Source organism: Cheilinus undulatus, linkage group 5 (assembly GCF_018320785.1).
Source record: "Cheilinus undulatus linkage group 5, ASM1832078v1, whole genome shotgun sequence".
NCBI classification, from domain to species: domain Eukaryota; kingdom Metazoa; phylum Chordata; class Actinopteri; order Labriformes; family Labridae; genus Cheilinus; species Cheilinus undulatus.
In genome coordinates, this window is record NC_054869.1 from 21,275,497 (window position 1) to 21,300,825 (window position 25,329).

The 25,329-nt window shown below is 38.7% G+C and overlaps 4 protein-coding genes across 4 annotated transcripts in view; 2 read left to right on the plus strand and 2 right to left on the minus strand.

The window, feature by feature from the left end:
* Nucleotides 1-1,942: 1,942 nt before the first annotated feature.
* On the plus strand, nucleotides 1,943-6,852 carry LOC121509571 (zinc finger protein 37-like). The gene is made up of 6 exons (XM_041787026.1): nucleotides 1,943-2,073; nucleotides 2,167-2,280; nucleotides 4,353-4,407; nucleotides 4,594-4,662; nucleotides 4,826-4,868; nucleotides 4,969-6,852. The coding sequence occupies exons 1-6, from the start codon at nucleotides 1,943-1,945 to the stop codon at nucleotides 5,463-5,465; spliced, it is 909 nt and encodes a 302-aa protein (XP_041642960.1). The 3' UTR covers nucleotides 5,466-6,852.
* A 3,763-nt stretch (nucleotides 6,853-10,615) lies between these two features.
* LOC121509961 lies at nucleotides 10,616-14,457 on the plus strand. The gene is made up of 6 exons (XM_041787784.1): nucleotides 10,616-10,799; nucleotides 11,552-11,694; nucleotides 11,811-11,875; nucleotides 13,634-13,762; nucleotides 13,849-13,950; nucleotides 14,029-14,457. The coding sequence occupies exons 1-6, from the start codon at nucleotides 10,671-10,673 to the stop codon at nucleotides 14,085-14,087; spliced, it is 627 nt and encodes a 208-aa protein (XP_041643718.1). The 5' UTR covers nucleotides 10,616-10,670; the 3' UTR covers nucleotides 14,088-14,457.
* Nucleotides 14,458-17,618: 3,161 nt separating this feature from the next.
* f2r (coagulation factor II (thrombin) receptor) lies at nucleotides 17,619-23,278 on the minus strand. Its single transcript, XM_041787783.1, has 2 exons — nucleotides 23,108-23,278; nucleotides 17,619-20,981 (listed from the first exon to the last, which is right to left on the minus strand). Exons 1-2 carry the CDS (start codon nucleotides 23,175-23,177, stop codon nucleotides 19,765-19,767), a joined length of 1,287 nt encoding a protein of 428 aa, XP_041643717.1. The 5' UTR covers nucleotides 23,178-23,278; the 3' UTR covers nucleotides 17,619-19,764.
* Nucleotides 23,279-23,472: 194 nt separating this feature from the next.
* iqgap2 (IQ motif containing GTPase activating protein 2) overlaps nucleotides 23,473-25,329 on the minus strand; it is a 45,349-nt gene continuing 43,492 nt past the window's right edge. Inside the window, exons 37-38 of the mRNA XM_041787272.1 lie at nucleotides 24,484-24,592; nucleotides 23,473-24,121 (exon numbers count right to left, since the gene is read on the minus strand). Coding sequence (XP_041643206.1) covers nucleotides 24,008-24,121; nucleotides 24,484-24,592 — 223 coding nt within the window. The 3' untranslated portion in view covers nucleotides 23,473-24,007. The remainder of the gene's footprint in view (nucleotides 24,122-24,483; nucleotides 24,593-25,329) is intronic.

Below are 25,329 nucleotides of genomic sequence, written 5' to 3' on the forward strand. Positions count from 1 at the left end.
CTCTATTGTGAATAAAATATGGGTTTATGAGATTTGAAAATCATAGCATTCTATTACTATCTACATTTTACACAGTGTCCCAACTTTTTGGGAATTGGGATTGTACCTGTACATGCTCAAACCACAAGTAAAAGGCAGAAGAAGAAGATGGGGGATGTAAAGTTAAGCAATCTGTATTTATGACATTTTTCATTTATCCTTTAAGTTCGAAAATCTTTGAGGTTTTCCTCATTTTCAACAACTAAATGCACAATTAAAATTAAGATAAAAAAGCATATAGAAAATAGCTGTCAGGCACAAACAACAGGCATGAAGTAATGGTCAAATATGCCAAAATGCTTTTAAACATGAGAGTGAGATTCAAAGCCACTGGGTTCAACATCTAAAATCTGAAAAGTACAGAGGCATGCAGGTATTAGAGATGTGGGGCTAATGTAGTCTCACACATCTGCTGTGAAGACATCATCAACTCCTGAGTTGCTGCAGTGCCCGCTTGTGTTTAGTGCCTTTAGTCCAGTTAGGTGAGAGTGGAAAGTAAAGAATGATAGTGTTAATAAAGAGTGCTGGTTTACACATCAATCTGAAATCACTGAATTTGCAGGTTTGAAGGCCAAAGTTGATGAGTCACATCCTTTTAATATTCATAAAAGCATTTATCAACACCACAGCATAAAGCCATCTGATCTCCTCTCTGTAGTCAGGTCTGCACTGTTGTCTGTGTACTCCACTCAGATTCAGATTTTCTTCATTGTCCCACAAAGGCAATTTTGATTTGCAGCAAGAGCACACAGAGAGACAATATACAAGGACATCAACAGTTAAATCAGGCTCAGTCATCAATTCAGACTTTGAATTTAGCCACATAAACATCCCCCTCTAGAAGTATTGGAACAGTGAGGCCAGTTCCTTTATTTTTGCTGTGCTTTGACTGAAAACATTTGGGTTTGACATCAAAACATAATTATGAGACAAGAGATCAACACCATTTTTTTAGGTGAGCAAACTGGAACAGATAGACTAAACATAGATTAAAGCTAATCAGACTTAATATTTAGTTGCAAATCCTTTGCTTGCATTAACTGCATCAAGCCTGTGAGCCACTGAGATCACCAAACTTTGCATTCTTCTTTCGTGATGCTTTTCCAGGCTTTCACCACAGCCTCTTTCAGTTGTTTGGGGGGATTACTCCCTTCAGTCTCTTCTTTAGCAGGTCAAATGCACGCTCTATAGCAGTGATTTTCAAACATTTTTTCCACAAGGCATACAAAAAATCAGGCAAAAATCTCAAGGCACACTTTCTTTATAATCATGCAAAATCATATAGCCTATATAGTTGATGTAAAGTTGTAGTGTGATGCATGATTGTTCATATTCACCATGTACACTTAGATATGCCTCACTTCACTATATGGGAACAACTGAATCTTACTACTATGATTGGAGAGCTGTCTGTATATATATATGTATGTATGTATATATATATGTATGTATGTATGTATGTATGTCTTGATGTGCAAACCTCCCTGTTGCTCCTGTTGTCCTTATACCTCTCAGAATTCTTCTTGGGTGTATTGGTTCATAACCGGTGCCACGATGTGCACATTTTCTACAAAATTGTACAATGTTGTGGTTAATCATCATTTGGGGACTTAGGCACCGCCCCTTCCTAGTGGCGTTCAATTACGTCACCTGGTCGCCTGGAGGACTACGGCTCCGTTCTTCGACAGTGGGTGGCTTTCGTGGCCCTTCCTTTCGCCGTTCTGTTACGTCATCAGGTCCCCTGCTGCTGCTGCCAGCTGCGAGTTTGGCCTGCTCAAGTTGAGAACTGGGACTGAAAAGGACTGCTAGTCCTGAGCTGTCCCTACAGAAACCATGCTAATGCTGCTGCGGCTACTTTGTAGTTGCTTGCTAATTTGCTTGCAATAACTCCCACTTCGCCGCCATGCCGAAGAGGAGACAGTGCACTCTTTCAAACACCTGCGTCAAAAGGAAGAAATTACAACGAGCCCGTAAATCTGCTGAAGCCACAGGATGGTTCTTTTGTCATGGCCTTGGCGAGACCAGCCTGCGCGGGTTACTACGATAGCTCGCGTTAAGTTTGGTGATCGAAGCACATCATGTCTTTACATCTGCGTTCTCTGAAAGCTCCAATGTGTGAGCCTACAGACCCGTCAGCTCTGGTTCTGCACAGCCTACTGGAGATGCCAACGTGGGTCTGAACTCTGCATCCTACAGACTCAACATCCCGAGCTATGCACCGACCTCTGACCTCCAGCGTGGGTGCAAACATTGAAGCCTACAGCCCCATTGTGTCTGTTTCTGTTTACAACAGTGTTGCGCTGCATGTTTGCTTTATGCTTTACATGTGCATGTTATCTATATCAGCGGTTCTCAGCGTGAGGGTTGGGATTCCCTTGGGGGTCGCGAGACACTGAGACTGGGTCGTTAGATGCCTTTAAAAAAACATTTTTCATATCACTACAAACTGTATATTTTACAAACTCAGCCACTTTTCATCATTTTCTGCATGATTTGGACAGATTTTTGCATCTTTCTCACCAACTTTTGCCACTCCAACCTTGCAATATTTTAACTCCTTTTCAGCATGTTTTTCAACCACTTCTTTTTTCCCTAAATTTTTACCTAATTTTGCCACCTTAAACCTATTTGTCAATTTTTAACCCTTTCTACAACTTTATTTCTGCCTGTTTTTCCACTTCTAAGCCAATTCTAACCACTTTTTGCCTACTGTCGCCACTGTTGACCCATTATTGCCTCAACTTACCCCTTTTAGGCCAATTTTTTTCCACATTTTACAATGTATTATGCCCATTTTCCTACTTTAACCTGTTTTTGGCCATTTTTAATTTTTATCTAATTTTCCCACTTCTAACACATTTCTGCTTATTTTAAAATCACATATCACCATTTTCACATTTTTTTACCCATTCTGTTTTCGGTAGGGGTCCCTGATCTCTGGCACCTTCAGTTTGCTGGTTGTGATCTGAAAAGGTTGAGAACCCCTGATCTATATGAGGTACTTGGCTTTATACACGCTGCTCTGTCTCCTTAAAAGCTATACACCTTGAGGCTAGTTGACAGAGAAATCGGCAGATCAGAGCTCTGGAATCACCTTCTGCCAGAGGTAAATGTTTTGTCTTCATTTCAACACAGACGTTTTTCTGGCTGTCTTTTTTGCTGGGGCTTCATTATGTTCTTGGTTTTTAATGCCCTGTTGTTTCTCCTGAAAAGCTCTACGCCTTGAAGCAAATCGACCGAGAAATCAGCAGACCAGAGCACAGGAATCACCTGCTGCCAGAGGTATCTTTGTCTGCCTGATTTCTACTCAAAGGTTATATATTTAGATCTTTTGGCTGTGTCTCACATGCTCATGTGCTGCTTGTGGCTTTATGCTGTACATGTCATCTGTATTATGTACTTGGTTTTTTATACGCTGTTCTGTCTCCTTAAAAGCTTTGCGCCATGAGGCAAATCGACAGAGAAAGCAGCTAATCAGAGCTCTTGAAACACCTGCTGCCACAGGTAACTATGTCTGCTTTATTAAAACTCAAAGGTTTTTTTTAGCTCTGTCTTTTGGCTGGGACTCACATGTATGCATATCAACATTTCATGTAGCTGTTTAGAGGCTCTGCTGTGCTTCACAGTGGCGCTCTCCTTTATATGTATACTAGTATGTCATCAATAACCAATGTACTTGGATGTTTACAGGTACATCTCAAAAAATTAAAATATCATGAAAAAGCTCAATATTTTTTGTCACTAATTTCTTAAAGTGAAATCCATATAATATATAGACTTGTTACACATAGAGTGAAATATTTCAACTTTTCCTACCACACTTTTTCTTTCCACTCAACTTTCTATGAATCTGCTTGGATACAGCACTCTGTGAACAACCAGCTTCTTTAGCAATGACTTTTTGTGGCTTAATGACTGTCTTCTGGACATCTGTCAAGTTTGCAGGCTTCCCCATGATTGTGTAGCCTACTGACCCAGACTCAGAGACCATTTAAAGGCTCAGGAAACCTTAGCAGGTGTTTTGAGTTAATTAGCTGATTAGGGTGTGACACCATGACCTTCCAATATTGAACTGTATCACAATATTCTAATTTTCTGAGACACTGAATTGTGGGTTTTCATTTTTGTAAGTCAAAATTTCAAGAAATACATGCTTGAAGTATTTCACTCTATGTGTAATGAGTCTATGTAATATATGGGTTTCACTTTCAGAAAAGAGTGACAAAAAATATTGAGCTTTTTCATGATATTCTAATTTTTTGAGATGTACCTGTATACCCTATTCTGTCTCCTTAAAATCTCTACGCCTTGAGGCTAATAGACAGAGAAGTCGGTGGGCCAGAGCTCTGGAACCACCTGCTGTCAGAGGTATCTATGTCTGCTTGATTTCTAGTCAAAGGGGTTTTTTTTTCAATCTTTTGGCTGTGACACACATCTGCATTCTCTGAACTTTCATGTACCTGCTAAGAGGCGCTCATGGGCTGCATGTTGGCTTTTTGCTGTACATGCACATGTCATCTTGGTTTTTCATACACTGTTCTGCCTCCTTAAAAGCTCAACGCCTTGAGGCAGCTCGGCAGAGAAAGCAGCGGGCCAGAGCTCTTGAAACACCTGCTGCCACAGGTAACTATGTCTGCTTTATTTTTCTTTATACCTTTTATAAGTTCACTTCAAGTTTCATATTGCTAAACAAACACACAACACATACATGACTACAAGCAACACTTCATCACAAAATGTTCAGTGCTTACATTACTTATATTTGACCTCTTCCAAATTTTCCTAGCACAACACCATGACAGAGACCAACACCAACATAATGACCGAAGGTAACACAGAAAACATGCCAGCTTTAGAGCGGCCTGGACAAGCCCACAACAAACTTTTGAAATCATCTAAAATCGTCCTTTGTTGCTCTCTGGATTTTAGTGCCTCCCACTGACATCCATAAGCTGTCTGTGAGTCAAGAGGAGCCTCATGAGCAGCAGGAGTGGAGCCACATCCTGAATCAAGAGCAAGATCCACATCCAGAGATTGAAGTCATGATAGGGGAACGCTCTGAACCCGAGGCTGAAGACTGCAACAATGTGAAGTTGTTCACTTGTTCTAAGTGTGGCAAAAGATATAAATATAAAAGTACTCTGACAAATCATTTGAAAACTCACACAGAAGAGAGACTCTTCGGCTGCCCTGAGTGTGGCAAAAGATATAAATATAATAGTACTCTGGCAGATCATTTGAAAACTCACACAGGAGAGAAACTCTTTGGCTGCCCCGAGTGTGGCAAAAGATATAAAAATAGAAGTAATCTGACATATCATTTGAAAACTCACAGAGGAGAGAAACTCTTCAGCTGCCCTGAGTGTGGCGAGAGCTATCCACGTACATCAGCTGACAGAATATTTGAGAATTCACACAGGCAGTAGACCCTTCAGTTGCTCTGTGTGTGGTAAAGAGTTTATCTGAAAGGAAAACCTGACCCAGCATATTTTAGTCCACATAAGCGAAAAACCCTTTAGTTGCTCTGAGAGTGATAAAAAATTCACAGTTAAAGGAGGTCTGAGAAAACATATGAGGATTCACATGGCAGAGAAACCCTTCAGTTGCTCTGAGTGCGATAAAGCTTTTTATATGTAAAGAAAATCTAATGAGTCACATGATTGAGGGACATTTTCAACCAGAGATTGAGGTTATCATAGAGGACTCTAAACCTGAAACTGAAGACTGTATTGATGATTGCTAGGGTATCAGACTGACTGCCACCTCTTTCCTAATTACAACAAAAAGTTGCCCTAATTATCTTCACAATGAGTCACATGTGTTTAGGGAAAAAATCAGCAATAAGTATGTAAAGACATTTAAATGTTTGTCTTGTTACATCAAATATGCCAAAATGTTACATTTTTTAGGCATACATTTTAGCCACACCAGATTTATTCACAGTTCTTCTCACAGTGCATCTAAAACTTTGTTAATAGTCTTTTCAACACAAAATTATCAAAATGCATGCATACAAGTTAAAGGCCAATGAGAAAATAGACAAAATACCACAGAAAAAGTTTTTGTATCAAATGGGTTGTCCTGTTTTCTGATATTTTGGTACCTTATGATATAACGAGTTTTAAAACTGTATTATTGTCACGGTGGTTATCGTAATCAGTGAAAGAACCCAAAAATACCAGAGTAAAGACATGTAAAAGTATCTTTGGTTGTTGTATAGTCATAGAAATCAGGCATGGTTTTAAAATTCCTAAGGCACACCTTGGCTTGACTCATTTGACACTCACATTGGCTACCTGTTTCTTTTAGAATAGATTTTAAGATTCTTTTACTGGTTTTTAAAGCTCTTAATGGTCTTGGCCCTTCTTATTTATCTGATTTGCTTTTACTATGCAAGCCCAGTAGAGACCCTCAGGTCTTCAGGAAGTTCTCTGTTAATAGTACCCAAAGGTAGAACTAAAACCTACAGTGAGACATCTTTTCATTTCTACGGTCCCTGTCTTTGGAACAGCTTACCTGAAGATCTGAGGGCCGCACCCAATGTTAACGTTTATAAAAGCAAACTCAAGACCTACCTTTTTAGTCTGGCTTTTAAGTAACATTATCTTAATTTTGTTTGTGTTTTAGGTTTTATCCCACTCTATTTTAATTTCAGGATTGCCTTTAGTAGTTAATTCTCTGATCATAATTTTACCAAGTTCTCATCTTGTGTTTTGTACTTATTTTAGACAGTTTTATTGATCATATTTGAATGATTTATTCTTATTTTAGTATCCTCTTATTCTGTTTTTGGGCCATTATCTTGCTGCATGATGAAGGATCTCCGAATCACTTTCGTTGCATCTTTTTTATATTTGCAGACAAAATGTTTAGACTTCTGAGTTCATTTTGCTGCTGCCATCATGTGTTACATCATCAGTGTAGATTAATGAGCCCCTCCCAGACATCAAATATTAGCTTGTATGTTTGGGATCATGAGCAGATCCTTTCTTTCTCCAAACTTCAGCATTTCCATCACTTTGGTAAAGTTTCATCTTTGTCTTATCAGTTCATTAAACTTAATCCCAGGTCTCTGTACTTTTGGGCAAATTCCAGCCTGGCCTTCCTGTTCTTCTTGCTAATGAGTGGTTTGCATCCTCCTGGTGTAGCCTCTGTACATTAGTTCATGAAGTCTTCTGTGAACAGTAGATGGTGATGCCTTCACTTCTCCCCTCTGGTTGTTGCTGATGTCACTAACAGTTGTTTTAGGGTCCTTCTTTACAGCTCTCAAAATGTTTCTGTCATCAACTGATGCTGCTTCCTTGGTCTACTCGTTTGATGCCTGTTACTGAGTACACCAATGGTTTCTTTCTTCTTCAGGACATTCCTAATGGTTATACTGGCTGTGATCAATGTTTGTCCAGTGGCTCTGATTGATATTCCATCTCTCAGCTTCACAATTGCTTGTTTTACCCATAGACCGCTCTCTCTGCACAGGCAAAACCCAAATCTGAAACTGAGCGAAAGGTGCTATCTTCTAAGTTGTGTGTCAGATTCAGATGTGAATACCTGTAAATTAAAAGCTGGACGTTGATCTCTTGCCTCATATTCATCCTTTGATGTCAAACTCAACTGTTTTAAGTCTACAGCAAAAATAAAAGAACTGACATCACTGCTCAAATGCCTTCAGAGGGAGATAACAGTAAAGAAAAATCAGATTCAGATGTAAAGGAAAAATCAGCGAAGAGCTAAAACCAAATGGGCTTTTATACTAAATATGGCAAATAAAGACCACAGTATCTGCTTTTTTGTAATAAAACATCGAGACCAAACGTGAAAAAATACATGCGTCACATCACATTAAATATTCATCATGATTTTCTATCAGTCACCTCTTTCTCCTTGTCAAGAATTAAAGTCAACCCTCTGTGACAGTCTGCATATCAGCCTTCCTGCATCTCTGCAGCAGTCTCATTTCTGCCGTTGTGTCCAGTCTACATCTGAGTTTGAATAGGATCATGTTTGTTGAGTTGAGTTTAGGTCTGCTGGCTTGCGCTGCTGCTGCTGCATACCATGTGGACTGTGAAAAGCTGATTAAACCTCTGCAAGATCAAAGCCAGGCATGTTTTAGTCAGCGTTCATGTTCTGGAAAAGGCTGAATCCCATTTTTGGTTGTTTTGCACACCTGAAAGGAGCAGCCGTTTTAGGATGTGGGGGTGTAGCTACATTAAAGAGTGCACAGTTTAACAGCCAACTTTGACATCTAAAATGTCAGAGCTTCTTGGAGCACCAGCAGGTGCTCAGTGTTTCCTGTGATTAATTTATACCTAAATAAAATTTCAAAGCTGATCATCAGTCACACTATACATGTGATATTAACTGTTATTATTTAAAGATTAATAACACTGTGGTAAAATGGATATTTCTTGTAGGAAAATGCAACCACCATGATGTCTTGGACAATCTTAGAAAGCCTTTGGATGAAACTCTCCTGCACCTGACTGCCACAGTGTGATTGTTTGCACTGCAGAAATTTTGTGAGTGGTGATTATTTTGATGATACATTTATAAATCTAAAAACTAAAAAGTTGAAATGTTGTGTAAAATGATAATGGAATAGTTGAACTTGAACTTAACACTGCTTGCTTTTCCTCCTAAGGACTGGAGACTGTTATTGGGGAAGTTCTAACTTCACCTTTGCAGAAAACACCACAGAGGACATGTGTATGGAAACAATGACACCGTTACACAGTTTGTGTTTAGACATGCAGTCAGTAGAGCTTTCTTTTATGTAAAAGCTTTCATGAAGAGGTCCCGTGATATCAGTGGTGTTCCCCTGGAGACCTGCCCTGAGTGCTTCCTGTGGCGACATCACAAAACATCACTGGATAGAGACAGGGGATATTTAAGAGCCAAGAACCTCTGCCTCTTCAGTTAGTTCTTCAGATTTACACACATGCTGTTTTCTTCCATTTCTTAATGATGATTTTAACTGAACTCTGGGGGATGTTCACTGCCTTAGAAATGTTTTTGGGTCCATCCCATGACTATACTTTTCCACAAATTTTTCTCTTAGTTGCTTGGGGTGTTCTTTTGTCTTCATGGTGTAATGGTAGCCAGGAATACTGATTAACTTGTGACTTGACCTTACAGACACAGGTGTCTTTATACTGCAGGCCTTGTGTGCTTTTTGCAAGTAAACATCTACATTGCTGTGCTGAATATTATCACTCAGTGCTTCAGTAATATGTGAGTTTGATCTGACAGCTTCTGGACAACTTTATCCCCATAGTGTAAAACCATGCTAAACTGCACTGTTACCACAAGATGGTACCAGTAGCAGTTGTTTACATCAGATTATATTTTTTAATATATGTTAAAAGAATGCTATATGTTGATTTTACATAAAGAAAATTTTTTTGTACGTTTGTACCTAATTGCACCTTTGTTTGTATCGAACTTTGTTGAATAATTTATAAAGAACCTGCAGTGATTTGTGGCCTCTGTTAAGTGATGTTTACAACATTCAAGCGGCCTTTTTCATCCCTTCGACCTTCGACACAGGCTTTTTCATGTTGTCCACTTGTCTTTTGGGCCCCTTGAAGGATGCAGTGAAACATGTATTGCATGGCAGTGAGAAATGTCTGTCGGAGAGAGGCCCTAACAGAAGCTCTCCTGTCCTGGAAAGAAGACAGTGTCTTCTTTTTTGTTTGACTTTACCAGATAAAAGTGCACCTTTGGTTGGTTCAGTTTTCCAACTATTTGTATCAACTGAAATTACTCAGTAAAACTGTGATGTCTGACTCTCATTCAGTATGGAAAATATCTGGAATTGCTACTGAGAGCAGTTGCTGTGTGTTGTGTAACACAGCCTCAAACAATAGCCAGTCACTTCAATAGAGAGAAACTAGCAGAGGACAAGAGAGAAAAATTCTTTCTAAATTCCTCAGATTTAATGCAGACATCTTTATTTTATACATAATTTAAAACTTAAAGAACACACACCACAAGACATGAAAAGACCATAAAATCATTGCTTTAAATTATTGACCTTCAACCTCCATCTTCCAGGTATTTTCATATCAGGATATGAAATGGATGTTTTATCAACCCAAACTGACACAGCACACTTGGCACTAAACTATGAAAGGGATATTTTGGTAGAAATAGAAAATGTCTGTGAAGTTGGGTTTTGTAAGGTACTTGGTGATGGTGTGGCAATGGGATGTCACTTAAGTTCATATGCAAGTCAAGGCAGGTGAGCGGGTACTTGTGCCAATATAGTGTAGATGGACAGACAGACACTAATTTTATAAAATGATGGTGACAACATTTGCAGGGATGTTTTCTAGTGGTTGTGCCTCTGTGTGTCTCTCCTCTTCTTTGTGTGTATTTGCAGGATATTTGTTCACATATTGAAAGATGTGGGGGTCTTGTTTTCAGCCTCTGCCAGCTGCCTGTTATGTAACAAGATAAATAGGACACAATCCCTTGCAGAATGGATGTGAAAAGTGGAGTAAAGTCCATCCCTCCAGGAGAAGAATAGTGTTTCTGTGTGTGGCCCGGCCCCCTCTTACACAACACTCCCCCAGGTTTCCTCTGAGGGGTTTCTAGCTGGCAGGATACTGAGTGTAGTGCTGCTCTGTGGCTACATGCTGTCCGGAGTCATGGCTGCACAGCTGGTTGTTGCTCTGCTGGCTCTTACCTCCCTGTGCGCTGCTGCACCTCAACATGACTGCAAAGAGCTGGTGAAGCCTCTGGTACTGGACAGCCACAGCCCTGTGAGTATCGCACATTATTTATTAGCTGCTGTATGTGGCAGGAGACATTAAGGAAAGTGTGGGAAAGTACTTTATAAAGCTCAATTTATCAAGGCTTTAACTTGTTTCAGAATAGTGCAAGAGTTTAGCAGACAAAAAGCATCAGAGAAAGAACTTATCATTTCTATAAAGTTTGTTTAAATGCCTTTAACCTCTGCATGCAGATGTTTTTCAAATTTCTTGTTTAAAATTGTGAATAGGGAAATGTGAGATTTTTTGTCAAAAAAAAAGAGGAAAACAAGACTTACAAATGTGCAAACAGGGATGTGCACACACATCCTCCAGCTTTATGCACAGGGGGTGATAATGTTGACTCAACCTTAAAGGACCCTAAAGTCTCTGCAAAAAGCAACACTTTAGATTTTAGGATAAAAATCAAATTTAAAGATATCTTTTCCATATGAAAACTTATCAGAACAAATTCTCATTTTTCATGACCAAAATTACAATATGATGTTGCATAAAACAGAGCTGAAAAAGAAGTTTTTATTTGATAATGCACACAAACTTCCTGAACAGATTCAATGATCTAGTTGTCATAAGAGAAGAGATTTTAAAATGATCATTTTGACCTTTTACATGTTTTTTATTCTTTGGTAAATGTGTGAGTTTGACAGGATCCACTGCTTGTTATAATTAAACATTCAGTCCCAACAATAAAACACCTCTTTTAATTGGATAAACAATCATAATGACCTTTGTGTTTGTGCCAGATCTATGGGAAGTGGGTGCTTCACGTGGCATCCTGGGATGAGCATGGTTTGAAGAGCGACCTGGTGGCAGTTAACGCCTCGTGGGTGGAGATTTCTTCTTCGTCTGACACCAACCACATCGATGTCTACTGGGCTGACCGCCTGTAAGCACTGCATAGCTAAATTAGCTTCTACTATCTCTCACAGATATGGGAGCTGTCATTTGATGCTGTTAAAGTTTGTTCTGGGGGTTGATTGTTGCATCTTCTTCTCATTAAAGGGGGGAAAAATGCCTTCAGGGTCTAGCCAATGCAACAGTCTCTGGAATGACAAGCCACACCACATGTATGTATCTCAAAATATTAACAGCTTTCTGTTGAAAATTATATATCAAACAAAAAAAACTTTACTTTCCTGAGCAGAAATACTCATGTTGAACAGCCAGCTGCTGCTGAGTTGAGCTTGAGAAGTTGGATAGGGAGAAAAACAGGGCAACAACAGCTAAAAACAGGGTTTTGGCCATAGTGCCAAGAATTATAGTTAAAGTGTGTGAACTATCAGCAGAAAGAGCAACGTGATCATGATGAACTGATCATTATTCTATAGCAGGTCTAATGCTTTCAATCAGACCACTAGACCTATAATGATGATCATACAGTAGGAATAATATCAGTTTAAGAAGTCAAAGCCAAGCAATTTTAAGGTACAATACAATCTAATACGATACAATATGATAGAATGCAATGTGATGCAATGCAATGTAATGGGATTCGATGGCATGCAAGATAAGACAAAGAAAATACAATTCAGTGATACAATATGGTGCAATATGGTTTGATATACTTAGATACAATAGGATATGAAATGAAAGGAAAGGAAAGGAAAGGATACATTACGATACCATACCATAGGATATGATAGGTTATAAAAGGATACTATACCCTGCAATATGATATTGCAGGTATGATATTCTAATTCAGTTTGATATGTTGCAATATGATATGATTCTGTAGCATGCAATATAAGATAAGAAGATCAGAAAGATAGATCAGATACAACACAAAAAATTCAATGCAATTCAAAACAATAAAATATGGTGCTGTATGAATTGATCTAGTTAGGTATGATAAGGTATAAAATAATGGGACAGGGAACCATAGGATAGGATGCAATATGATTCAATACGGTATGATTCAAAACGATATGGTGCGATACAATTTGATATAATTGAATACATCAGGATATGATAGGATATGACAGAATATGATAGGATACAATATCCTGCAATATGATGGCATGCATTATAAGTCGATTAGATACAATGCTATGGCATGCAATATAAGATAAGAATGAAATGAAATGAAACAAAAGGATAGAGTACCGTGGGACGAGATACAATATGATTCAATGTGACTTGAGATACAACATGATTCAATTCGATATGGTTTGATATAGTAGGATACAATAAGATATGATAGGAATATGATGGAATCCATTATAATTTGATATGATACGATATGATACACGGCAGTAATGGTTTAAAATTCATTCGGTCATGAAGACTTAAGGGAGTGACATGCAAAAGAAAAACAGAAAAGAAGAGAGAGAGAGGCAGGTCACTTGGCAGTATGACTAGGGGGGAGTCCAAGCCTTAGCCAGCCTTCAGAAAAAAATCACCAGCAAGGGCCAAGTCATCACCATGATGTTTTTTTTTTGTTTGTTTGTTTGTTTTTGTTTTGTTTTGTTTTGTTTTTTTAAGATATCTAAATGATTATTGTAAATCAGTTGATGTATAACTTCTTGCTGAAATCAGTTTTGGGAAGCTCAGGGAATGACAAAGCCCCATGTGTAGCGGAAAGGAAAGAAATAAAGGGGGTGTGATGGAGGATTGCTGAATGAGACAATAAAGGGGGAGATGGTCAGGTTTAAATAAACCAAAAAAAGAAAAGGAAAGTGTGTAATTCCACGAGAGAGAGGTCTGATAGCTGAAGGCTCCACCTTCTATTCTACTTTCAGAAACATTATAAATTTAGCTTAGTAATGTAATATTTAATTCTATAAATACATGTTTGCAAAAACAAACTTTTCATTGTTTTGTCACAGTTAATATCAATGGTCACACTTCATATCATGAGGGGAAGTACTATGAGACCTGTGCTGACTGCCTCCTGTCTGAAGATACCACACTACTCCCCGATGGCAAGTCAAAAGGACGATACCTGTTCCTCTTCAGTAAGTTTTTCCTCTTGATCTGACAGTCCAGATACTAAATAAATTCTATGATCAGTGGTTTTATTCCTCTGCCTCCTCTTTTAAAGCAAAGAGTGGCAACGTGGACCCATCTGAGATAGAGACCTACAAGAGGCAGGCCGAGTGTCTCAACTTTCCTGAAGAGAACATCTACCAGTTTGGAACTGGAGGTATGTGGTACACTGAGGTATGTTTATATCATATTCTTTATGCTATTTTCTTTTCAACCTAATCTGTTCTTTTTTTAGAGCTGTGTCCAGATGACAGGAAAACTGCTTCTGCTGCTACAGAGACCACTGAAGCTTAAGTCAGCAAACTAAACAACACATTATCAAATCCATTCAGCTAGACATGCACTAGATAGTGTTGTAATGTGATCTGAATACTGATATAACACTGGTCTGGATTAACCCCACATATGTTGTCACCCAGCTGGATCCCTGATGAGTTCAAAGCCTGATGGTTTGAGGCCATGTTAGATTGTGGTTTGCTGTGAGCAGAAGTCTTATTTCTTTTATAGTTGGTTAAAGAAATGTGGCTTGGAAAAAGTTTATGGCATTTTTGGTAAGGTGATGGCTGAAGGAGCTGGTGTAGTCACATTAACAATCTGTAAATAGTAGTCTGTTTTACATTTATACCGTCTGTATGAGATAAATAAAAACTACTTTTACTTCCTCTGCACTGTTTTCTACTCTTTTATTTACACTACTAGTCAAAATAAAAGTTCCAGCTCCCACTCCCTCTCTCATATGCTAGCACAAAGAAGATGTAAGACACCATGTTAAAAGACATCATTAAAAGTATGACATTTCTTTTTGCTTGTATCACTGCCAACAGAAACTGTTGCTAAGAAAACCTGTGTAAAGGAGAGAAAGGAGATATCACACTATTAAACTGTGGCCACCAGGGAGTCCACACAGTCTCACTGGGAAACAACCCTAGTCCTAAAGAATAAAAGCCTCTTCAGCTCCTTTTGAAAAGGCCCAGACGAGCGTTGGCACCTTGCCTGAGTTCTGTCGGGGCAGCGGTACAGACAACAGAGGGCTGTTGAATTGTCCATTCATTTTGGAGCAAAACAGCTCTGCACGGTCATTTATAACAGTCACTGGTGCATCTGAGAATTCGCAGCCCCCCTCCTCGTCCTTCTCCACATACCACTGCTTACACAACGTTTTTTTTTTCATGTTTGAACCCCCAGAGTGAGAAGGAATAAGCAATAGATGTTTTTTGTTGAAGCTTTGTCGTCGTCCTGTGCAGTCCTACCGTCTCATCCTTGGTCTGAACATGGCTCTGTCTGGTGTAGTTTTTCTGTTGGCCCTTGTTTCCCTTAGCGCTGCAGTGGCTCCAGACTGTAAGGACCTGATTCGACCTTATATGCCAGAAGACCCCAAACTGGTAAGTCCTGCAAATCATCCTTTTTCTGACGTTTTAAAAGGTATTTCAGCATAACATAAACCCTTACATACTGTTTAGGTCAGCTTTGGCCTGTTTTGAAATGTTGACAGCAATAGAAATAAACTAAATGTTATTGTGTTGGACAGTTTTAATAATGCAGTTACTTTCAAGACATGTCTTGTGTCTTGAGTTTGCAATGGGTAAACTTCCAGAATAATCTTGCTTCTTTTAGTCTCAGTAAACTACACATTTCATATTTTCATATATAATAGGATATGCAATTGTGTGATAGTACCTAGATGTTTTTAATACATTACCAGTGGTGTAAGACCTAAAAAACATAGTTTCTCTGCTCTCTGAATTATTATGTAAGGATGAACCATCCATTTATCAATTTCACATAGGTTTATATTCTAAATAGATCTGTGGCTCAAAACTGTGAATATTATTAGGGAATTCCTTGCCAGGATCCCACTTGAACCGGACATAAAGGCATAAATAAGCAGTATATAAGGGTTAATAAGTGTATTTTTCATATAGTAACATTCATTTGGACTTCTTTTGTAAAGGTTTTTGGTAAGTGGGTGTACGTGATGGGAGCTGGTGACCCTAAGCCGTACCACAAGGCACTGGAGTCTCTGAAAAGCTCCTGGATCGAGCTGTCGCCTACTTCTCAAAGTCAAATTTTGACTTTACGTTGGGGAGATCACTGCTTGTAAGTGCACTGATTTATCTCATTTAATATATTGACATATTGTGGAAAATCATCCTTGCAAAGTTTGTGGCAGTACTTTTAAAAAACAAGAATTTAAACGTGCATTTGTCCAACTTCTAGTAAAAAAAAAATCCTATTTCTCTTATTTCTCTTGAAATGAAATATAATATTAAACATTTGCTTTGTGTACTGATATATATTTTTACTCATTACAGGAAACTTATGCCTTATTTTTTTGTTTTTTATATCTTGAAACAAGATGTTTATCTGGACTTTGCTGCAGCTAAAAACAGAGTAACGAGATATACACATACGATTCGACCATCTGCAGTAAAGATAAGGTGTTAAATCCTGAGCTTGTGAAAACAGACAGTGTCACTTCTTTCCCCCAGTAATCGCTGTATCATGGGGGAGGTTAATGCAACAGTATCGGGACTCGCAACCACATTCAGAAGTAAGAGAATGTCAAAGATTAGATACTTCTTCTGTTTATCAGATCTCTGTTTAACCTTCTGCCACTCTGTTTTTAACAGAAAATCTCTCAGACCATAAAGGACATATTCTACAGACTTGCTCTGACTGCCTGCTGTGGACAGACACTTTTCGAAATGGAGATGCCACCGGAAGATACATCCTGCAATTCAGTAAGTAATTATCCCTGTAACTTATGACACTTTTTTGTCTAAGTTAAAGGTCTTTTTAAAAAAAAAAAGAATCCCTCTCTTTTAGCAAGGACAGGAAAAATAGACCCCAAAGATGTTGAAATCTTCAAGAAACAAGCTGGATGTATGAACTTTCTGGAGAACTTCCACAGCTTTGATGGCAAAACAGGTCTGTAGTTTACAGGTGACACTGCATGTATTAGTGGACATTATAACTTCCAAGCTGCCACAAGGTGGAGACATTGTTTTGAGGAATGCAACATTTAGATATGGGCTTTATGCATCGTTCATTTTTTTATTATTGGTTAGCTATTTCCATTGTGGAAATAAAGCTTGCATGCAGAAAATATTTCCATGTTGCTGAGGGAAAATATCCCCTCCACTAACACCATTTTTTCTTTCCGTGTTTCAGAGCTGTGCCCTGATGACAAAGACAGTGAACAGCAATAAAAACATGAAGAAAAGATATTCAAATGTAGAAGAATTGTTTCTCTTGTAGTTGTCTGTGCTTCAACTAAAACTTTGATATTTATACTGATATCTTTATAAATATATATACGGTTTACTTTAACAGATAATGTTTCACAATTGCACCATGGTGTCAAAACAGCAGTTAGTAAAACGCACGTGAATAAAGTGTATATAAAAGTTTCTATCAAGTCTTAAAACTACTGTGGGATATTTCTAGCTTCTAGAGAAACACATTGAAGTTTATCATGATGCATATGTATGACAAACAAAAGCAAACAAAACCATCATAGAGACGATATAATGAGTTATTTTATATGTCTGTCACAAGGTAGGTGACAGTCATGCTTGTTGCCATGTTTTTTAAAGTTTGTCCATGCCAAAGACTCGTCGTAAGGTGCACTTTAGGTATAATATGCCACAGTCTGATTATTAATACAGCAGAAATCAAATAAATTCTACATTTAAAAAACTGCCTTTGGGTTTGTTGTTCTCAGTTGTGTTTACACTGACAGACTGGCACTTTCTTCAGTTTGTAATGTGTCACTAAGAGGCATAAACAGCTTTGATACATTTTTTTTTCTTCTCAAGTAACCCCCCCCCCCCAGCTTGTTGGGGAGGCAATAGCCCTGACATTCAAAACTATGCAGGACAATGACGGTATGGAAAGATTTTACTTTAATAATCTTGTAGGTCATAATGAAGCCAAAACCCAGAGGACTAGAGACAGTTTAGCAACATAAACACACAGCAGTAGCCATTAGCCTAACTTCAGCTGCAGGAAGACCAAGAACTAGAGCAGGGGTTCCCAAACTTTTTAGCCCATGACCCCCAAAAATAACAGCGTCAGAGATCAGGGACCCAAACCTTCCCTTGAGGAGGATAAAGTGCATGATGTTGCACAAAGCATCATGTACAAAACTTGCATTTTAGGTAGATTTGAAAACTCTTACTTACTTTTAAGCAAACATATCGTTTGATAACTACATTTTAATTTTCAATTGGACTCATTTTAACAATATTTCTTTACAATAATATAAAATGTATGATTTCAGTTCATATTAAAATTCTCTTTGTTTTATGGAACATATCCTGCGACCTCCCATCACTGTCTCGTGGCCCCCCTGGTGTTCCCCACCCCCAACTTTGGGAACCACTGAACTAGAGGACCGCACTGAACTAACTACAGTGGATGTTTTTCTCTGTCCTCCACTACTCCAAATGAACCATTATGGTTGGATTTTAGAGTTTTAAGTGAAGAGTGGCTACAAATGATAAATTGGACTAGCCCTGCAAAGCAGATGGATTTGCCATCATCCATCTTTGTCATCAGGCAAATCCATCTTGCGAAGCTCCAATCCAATCCACAATGTCTGTGCCATACCGAAAAAGGTTCAAAACACTTAGCATCATTTGAAGAGGAGGAGGCAGTAGCTATGGATGGGGTTTTGGTTGTACTTGAAGCCATTAGCAATGGCTTCTGCCAGTGTGGCAATAAGCGCCAAATATAGTAGCTATAGTATAGCGGCAGTTTTATCCGTACTAGATCACATTTCTTTACTAAAACAAGAGCACAGCCATGCTGAGAGATGTTTTTGCTCTCCTCTCAACCTGCCTGAGCATGAGTTTGGGATTGTTACAGGTGGGTTGAGTTGTACTGTAAGCTGATACGGTGGCTGCTACGGCTGAAACAATTAACTCAAATGTGGCTGTAGAAAAGCGTCGGTTTATCAGAATTGTTTCATATCAGTTTATTTAAACAAGAGCAAAGAGACACACTGAAAGCTTCTCTTGGCAGAGAAGACATTTTCTTCTCCTGACCAACCTCAGCAAAAATTTTATCCTCATCATTTGCTTTTCATCCACAACGGCAGCATTAGCCTGTCAGTTTGTTGCAGAGCTGTGCATGCATACAACCTCATTTTGTTGTTACTCTAATTGGCCTCTAATGAATGTGACAGACAGAACATTTGTCCAATCACCTTCCAAGAACCTTTTGCAAAGTCCTGCCCTTCCCAAATGCTTTCTCTGGGAGGTTCCCGAGATGAATGTGAAACATATTCATGCAATGGACATATGAAACAGACTTATCTTGCGTGTCAGGTTAGAGTTGGACGGTAAGACTCAAGTTTCATTTCAAATTTTGAGTTTTAATGTGACGTCTGATGAAAACAGATTGCTGGTTAATTGTCTGTTGTAATGGCTTGTTGGTATTATCTGTGGGGGATGTTAGTTGGCTGTTGTAAGGTTTAAGCTAACAGGCTAAATTGGAGCTAGCGTAAAGCTAAGGGTTGTATGTGTTACATGCAGCTTGTATGCTACAACTGACTGTGTGTATGTAAGGAACAGCTAATCACATTTTGATTATGTTTGTTTAAACAACTTACCTAAAGATGAAAAACAATCACAGTCCTATCACTTGTACACAAGCAGGCTATAACAGGGAAATGACAGCTTGGGCGTCCTGCGGGGCTCAGTTTCTACTGTCTTGGGTTGGAACTTGGACAGAAATTTGTGATCCAGGCAGGACTAACATAGTAGAACAACACTGTTCTTGTACAGCAGAGTAACTCAATATAACTGCATTCAAAGCTAATGCCGAGTTAGCTTTTATTACATGTGTTAACGTTAGCCCCTTGCTAGCTGCTGTTCATACAGACTTTTCATCATCTCTCCTTTAAAATGATTTACATAAAGATGTGGGGTATGTCTAGTTTTTAGTTTCACACTGAAAGGCAGACTCCTCATGCCACCAGCTTGCTGTACTGGCTCGCCAGGCCTGCTTGAAGGCTCTCCATCTTACATGACCTGGTGCTGTCTGTCCACCCACTGCTCCTCGTACTCTGTGTCTCCGATCTGCTTTCTGCCCCTGCCAGTCTGCGACATCTGAGCAGTGCTAACACCTGCCTCTGGCACTGAGAGGAGCCAAAGTAATAGAGGACAGGATCCAGGCAGCAGCTCAGACTGCCCACGCACATGGAGAGCAGGTACGCCTGATAGGAGCTGTCACTGGACTTGTGGGACAGCTGGATGTAATGAACCATGAGGATGATGTTGGTGGGGGTGAAGCAGATCACAAACACCGCCAGCACGACCACAGCCATCACCACGGCTCGAGTCTTCTTTGAGCGGTTTGCCACATTGGCTGCTAGCAGGGCCTGAATGATTCGTACGTAACAGACAACAGTGAAGATAAGAGGTACAAAGAAAAAGATAGAGGAGTAGATGGGAAAGAAGTAAAGGTAGTAAGCTTGTAATTTTTTCACATCCTGTACATCATGGCAGGTGGTGATGCCCAGGTTTGATATATGCATGGTTTGGCTTGAGATAAGGAGGGGGGAAACTCCTCCGAGGGCTAACAGCCACATGGCGGCACACACAGCTGTAGCAGTCTGAGGGCTTCGCCATATCAGTGAGTCCATGGGGTAAACCACAGCCAGGAAACGGTCCACGCTGATACACGTCATAAGCAGGACGGAGCAGTACATGTTGCAGTAGAAAGCTGCCGTAACTATTCTGCACATTACAGAGCCATAGATCCAGTCATTGTTGTTGTAATGGTAGGCAATCTTAAAGGGGAGAAGCAGGCCAAACAGCAGGTCAGCACAGGCCAGGTTCAGCATGTAGATCGCTGCTGGTTTTCTAGGACGGATGTGGCGCACAAACATCACCATGGCGGCAAGATTTAAGGGCACACTAATGATAAAAACAAGGGTGTAAACAGTAGGGACCAGCTTTGTTGCCAGGTGACCCTGCAGAAAATGTTTTGCTTCCTTTGAGACGTGGTAGCTTTTCTGGTGGTGGGGGTGTGGACCCTGGTGGATGTGTTTTCTCTCTGGTGGCTGCTCTGACCCCGAGCCAGAGTCTTCATCCTCAGACACAGACAGGTCAACATAGTCCACAAGATCATCAGGGGACTCAACAAGGTGACCAGCAAAAGTACGGGGGAGGAGTCCGGATCCTTTGAAGAGACATACGGAAACAATGAAGAATACAAAACTGGTTTAGAAACACGTGGTCAGCTTTGAATATTTTTTTTCTCTGACTGAAGTGCAGAGCAGTAAAAACAAACATCCCCCTTCCCAGATAACTTTGGTGAAAGCAGCAACTTGGTCTTGTGTCTGCATATTGTTTCTTTGTTTTTTCAAAGAGAAGGAAAGATATTCTTTACACATCTTTTATGGAGTAATAAAGTTTTTATACAATTTTAGTAAACATGACATACAAATATAATAAAATACATGCACATGCTCTAATAGGATCCTGCAGAAATGCATTCATGGAGAGAAACAAGGAGAGCGGGGTCTTGCTCCAGACCAGAGCTCTTAGATGTCCCTTTTTGCAGACCACTGTTTTGTGACACCGCCTCTGATCAAACTTAGAGTAAGGGTAAAGGTAAGGGTTATGATACTAAAAGTTATGAGACTAAAAACTGACCTGATCACAAAACTTTTGACAGAGCCAACTGAAGAGTCTGCTTAAAGGAAAAAGCTTGTCCTCCATGAGAACATTCAAATGCAGCTAACATAGCTAAAGCTAAGTGAGTTACATGAACTATGTGGTTAACATAGTTAAAGATTGTAAACCTTTTAGAATTTCTCAAAACACATTAACCCATATTTATTCACGTAAAAAAGCAACATAGCTAAAACTAAAGATAACAAAGCTACATAAGCTAAGTGACTTTATACTACATGTGCTATTGCTAACAAAGCTATTTTAACTACATTACTTACGTAGATATCATAGCTACATTGTCATTAAACATGTTTGCTAAAGCTCACATAGCTTAAGCCAAAATCAACATCGCTACATTAGCATTAACTACATGTGCTAAATCTCAAGTAGCTACATTGGCTTATGGAATAACGTTGACTATGTAGCTAGCGTAGCTATGCTAATGTAGCTAAAGCGAGCAACTGTTGGGAACTACTTCTAAAACAGGACTATACATCATTTAATCCTGGATTCAACCTCTGACCTTTCATTTTGTAATGGGATGTTGCTTTTTCTTTACTGTTTGCAGTGTGGTTATTTCTTGAATTTAACTGCAAGACATACACTTAATATATATAGTTTATGAATACAGTTGAATTGGGGGAAACAAAACTCCTACTACGGTAAATACCTTGTACCAGCAAATTCTGTGGTAATTTACGCCCTTACAGAGGATTCTAAGTAGTGGTCCGCAGGAGGAGGCATCTGAGAGCTGATCTATTTCCAGCAACACCTGATGATAGTCTATGATGGTTCATTAAGTAGTTTTTCTTTCCACGAATGTTATTGGAAATATTTTGATATTGCAGCAGTAGTAAAACACAATAATGATGCAGTGATGCACTGTTGTAAGGCATGTTGCATTTAAAGCTCCAGTGAGGATCTGACTGTTTTGATAGTTAACAGCTTTTGCTGACACCTATCACCTGGCAGCATTTCAAAACATTAGGATTAACCACTTCAAATGGTCAGCCTTCATGCAGAGGATTTAGATTGTTTTTGCAGGTCATAAAGACATATAAGTAGGGCTATTTCAGAGTCTTCTTTATTTAAAGATGCATCTCAAACTTTTAACAGTTTTTGGTTTTAGAACTGATGCACTTCCCTCACTACCACTAAGCCTACATTTTACTTAGGGATCTGGTTGATAAGCTCCTTTAGGAAACATTTACAGAAGATTGTGGGCTAAATCCTTAACTCTGATTTTTCCACTGTAACTAGTCAATAAGTCAATTTGATCAGATTTTAAGAATACTAGATTAAAGTGCAAGTTATAACAGTTAGCTCAATTTAACTTTGCAGTAATTGCTAATCAATCTGCATAACCTGAAAAAAAATGCACTGTAATTTCTTTAAGCATGTCAGGTCAGTATTATTGTAATAATTCCACACTACTGAAATGTTAAAAGCTTGATATATAGGATATGATGGGCTGCAGTGTGGTTGAATTGAATTTACTATTGAAAAATGAGAACAAAATGCATAAACTGTGATCCAATCATGTTTTATACTACCCAGCAGTGTAAACCCTAATCATAAACTAACACACTGACCAGCTTTGGACTATTACAGATATTGAAATTGACTTACCATTGAGAGAAGTGATAGCTGAAGTGTGGAGAGAAAACAGAACCACCAACATGACAGACAAGTGAACCATGGCTTTGCTGTTTGTCCTCTAAATAGTCCTCTAACAGAAGTGAGCAGAAATTATCTGTTTGCTGGATGAGTAGCTGAAGTGTTTTTTCTGCTGGCATCAAATATGTAATTATATCACAGGATGGATACTCCGCCTCCCCTCAGAGCTCAACATCTCCTCCCCATTACAATGACAGAACACTGACTGACCCTGATCTGACAGACATGCATGTATTCCCTCTGACAGAACCTAAACCTGCAGAAGTTACGGCTAAGAAAACAATAAATTAGACAAATGTCATCTATGACAGATGGGGAAAAATTATAGATGGTATTTATTATGAACATTATTCAAACATAAATCATTCATAGACTGACGATACTAAAATACATCAGTTGTAGCTTTTAAACTTTAAATGTTTTATTAATTAAAATGTGTTTCTTTAAACATTTGGATAAAAAGGCACTGGTCATGCAGGTGGATGAGAAAGTAGTCAGCTGCTCCATCCATGCACTCAAAGACAGTACTGCTTCTTCTGAAATTTCATCAAAAACCCTTAAACTCAATTTAACAACTACATCATTTACATACAAAATGTGAAAACCAGACATTTAAATCTTAAAATACATTACATTTACAATCACCATGTGGAAAAGCATGCAACAGACACATTTATTTGAACAATGACATTTCATTTGGTGTGATCCCTTAAATTATAATCAGAAGAAACGGAACACTGTCCTGCACCGTCTCACGATTTCTGACTAACTTATTCCACAATCTCTGTCCCGTCAGAAGGCACAGTATGTCACCACTCCTTTACTACTGATCCCTACACTATGTCTTAACTCTTATTTTCCATAGAACTTTTTGTTTAGGAGAAAGATAAGCAAATTGACGTTGACTTTGGCTTTATCAAACATCTTCATGACGGCAACGCCTTCGTACTGCAGCTGTAGGAGGTCCTGTGTCAAAAATAGAAAGCATATTAAATTTTTGCTTCTGCTTCATTCACAAAAAAGGTGCTTAAACTGAAAGACATGCCAACAACAAAAAGATTTAACCATGTTATTCACTTTGATTTCAGTGACAGGCTGAGAACTTTGTGACCCTGAACTGACATGATAAACTTTCGTTTGATATTTATTCTCTCTACTTGAATGGATGCAGACTTTTGATTGTAAAATGTCTTAAACTGAAATGTCTATACAGAAATATTTAATTTGTTTCCACAATATTTTCTGCTAGAAATCTGGTAAAAAGGGAAAAAGTGTATTTTTGTGTAATCATCACGTGATGTTGATTGGGAAACTGGTCAGAAGTTTACCTGGAAATGAAGCTGAACCTTTTCCATCTCAACTCCCATAAATTTGGCTTTCACCTCAAAATCCCCAACTTCCTCAGTAGGAGAAATGTCAAACATGACATTTTTGAACCTGAGACAGGAAAAGGGACGATACAGAGATTAATGATGAGGAAAAAGTGGCAATGCAGCAAATGGAAAACTACAAATCAATCATTTTACAGTATTTTTTCTGATTTCCACAAGAATACAGAAACTAAATCTTGCCAACATTTCCAAGAGGCACTTTAATCAGCATAATGTTTGGGTTATTTTTTCAACTTAGAAACACAATGACGCACAAAGCAATGGATCACACTTCCTCTCACTGAATAAAAACCCTTAATAACATTTGTCTTTCCAGTAAAGGAAAGCTAACAAAGATAAAATCCTTCTTTTGTAAACACAGAAGTCAAAAGTTTAAGTAAAACCTCATGGAATATAAAACAAACTTTTCCACTCTGCAGAAAAATACTCCTGTTCTAACATGGGTTAAGTTTAAACTACTGGATGTTAATACTTCTAGATGAACAAACCAATGAAGCTTCAGTAATTATGAAATCATGCTGGACTGTACTAATAATTCAATATAAGACCTGACAGGGTGTTTGATATCCAGCTCTCTTTCATTTAAGGTTGTCAAAAAAAGATATTTTGATATTTTTTTCAATACTACCTTTTTTGAAATGATACCATAATGTCTATTTTTACATTTGGAAGTACCAAAGCTTTAAAAAACATATCTAAAATCAAATTTTTCAACCCTGAGCTGCAAAGATGAACGACACAGGAGATCAACCAATCCTCTATCTGCTGCTGTAGCATCACATG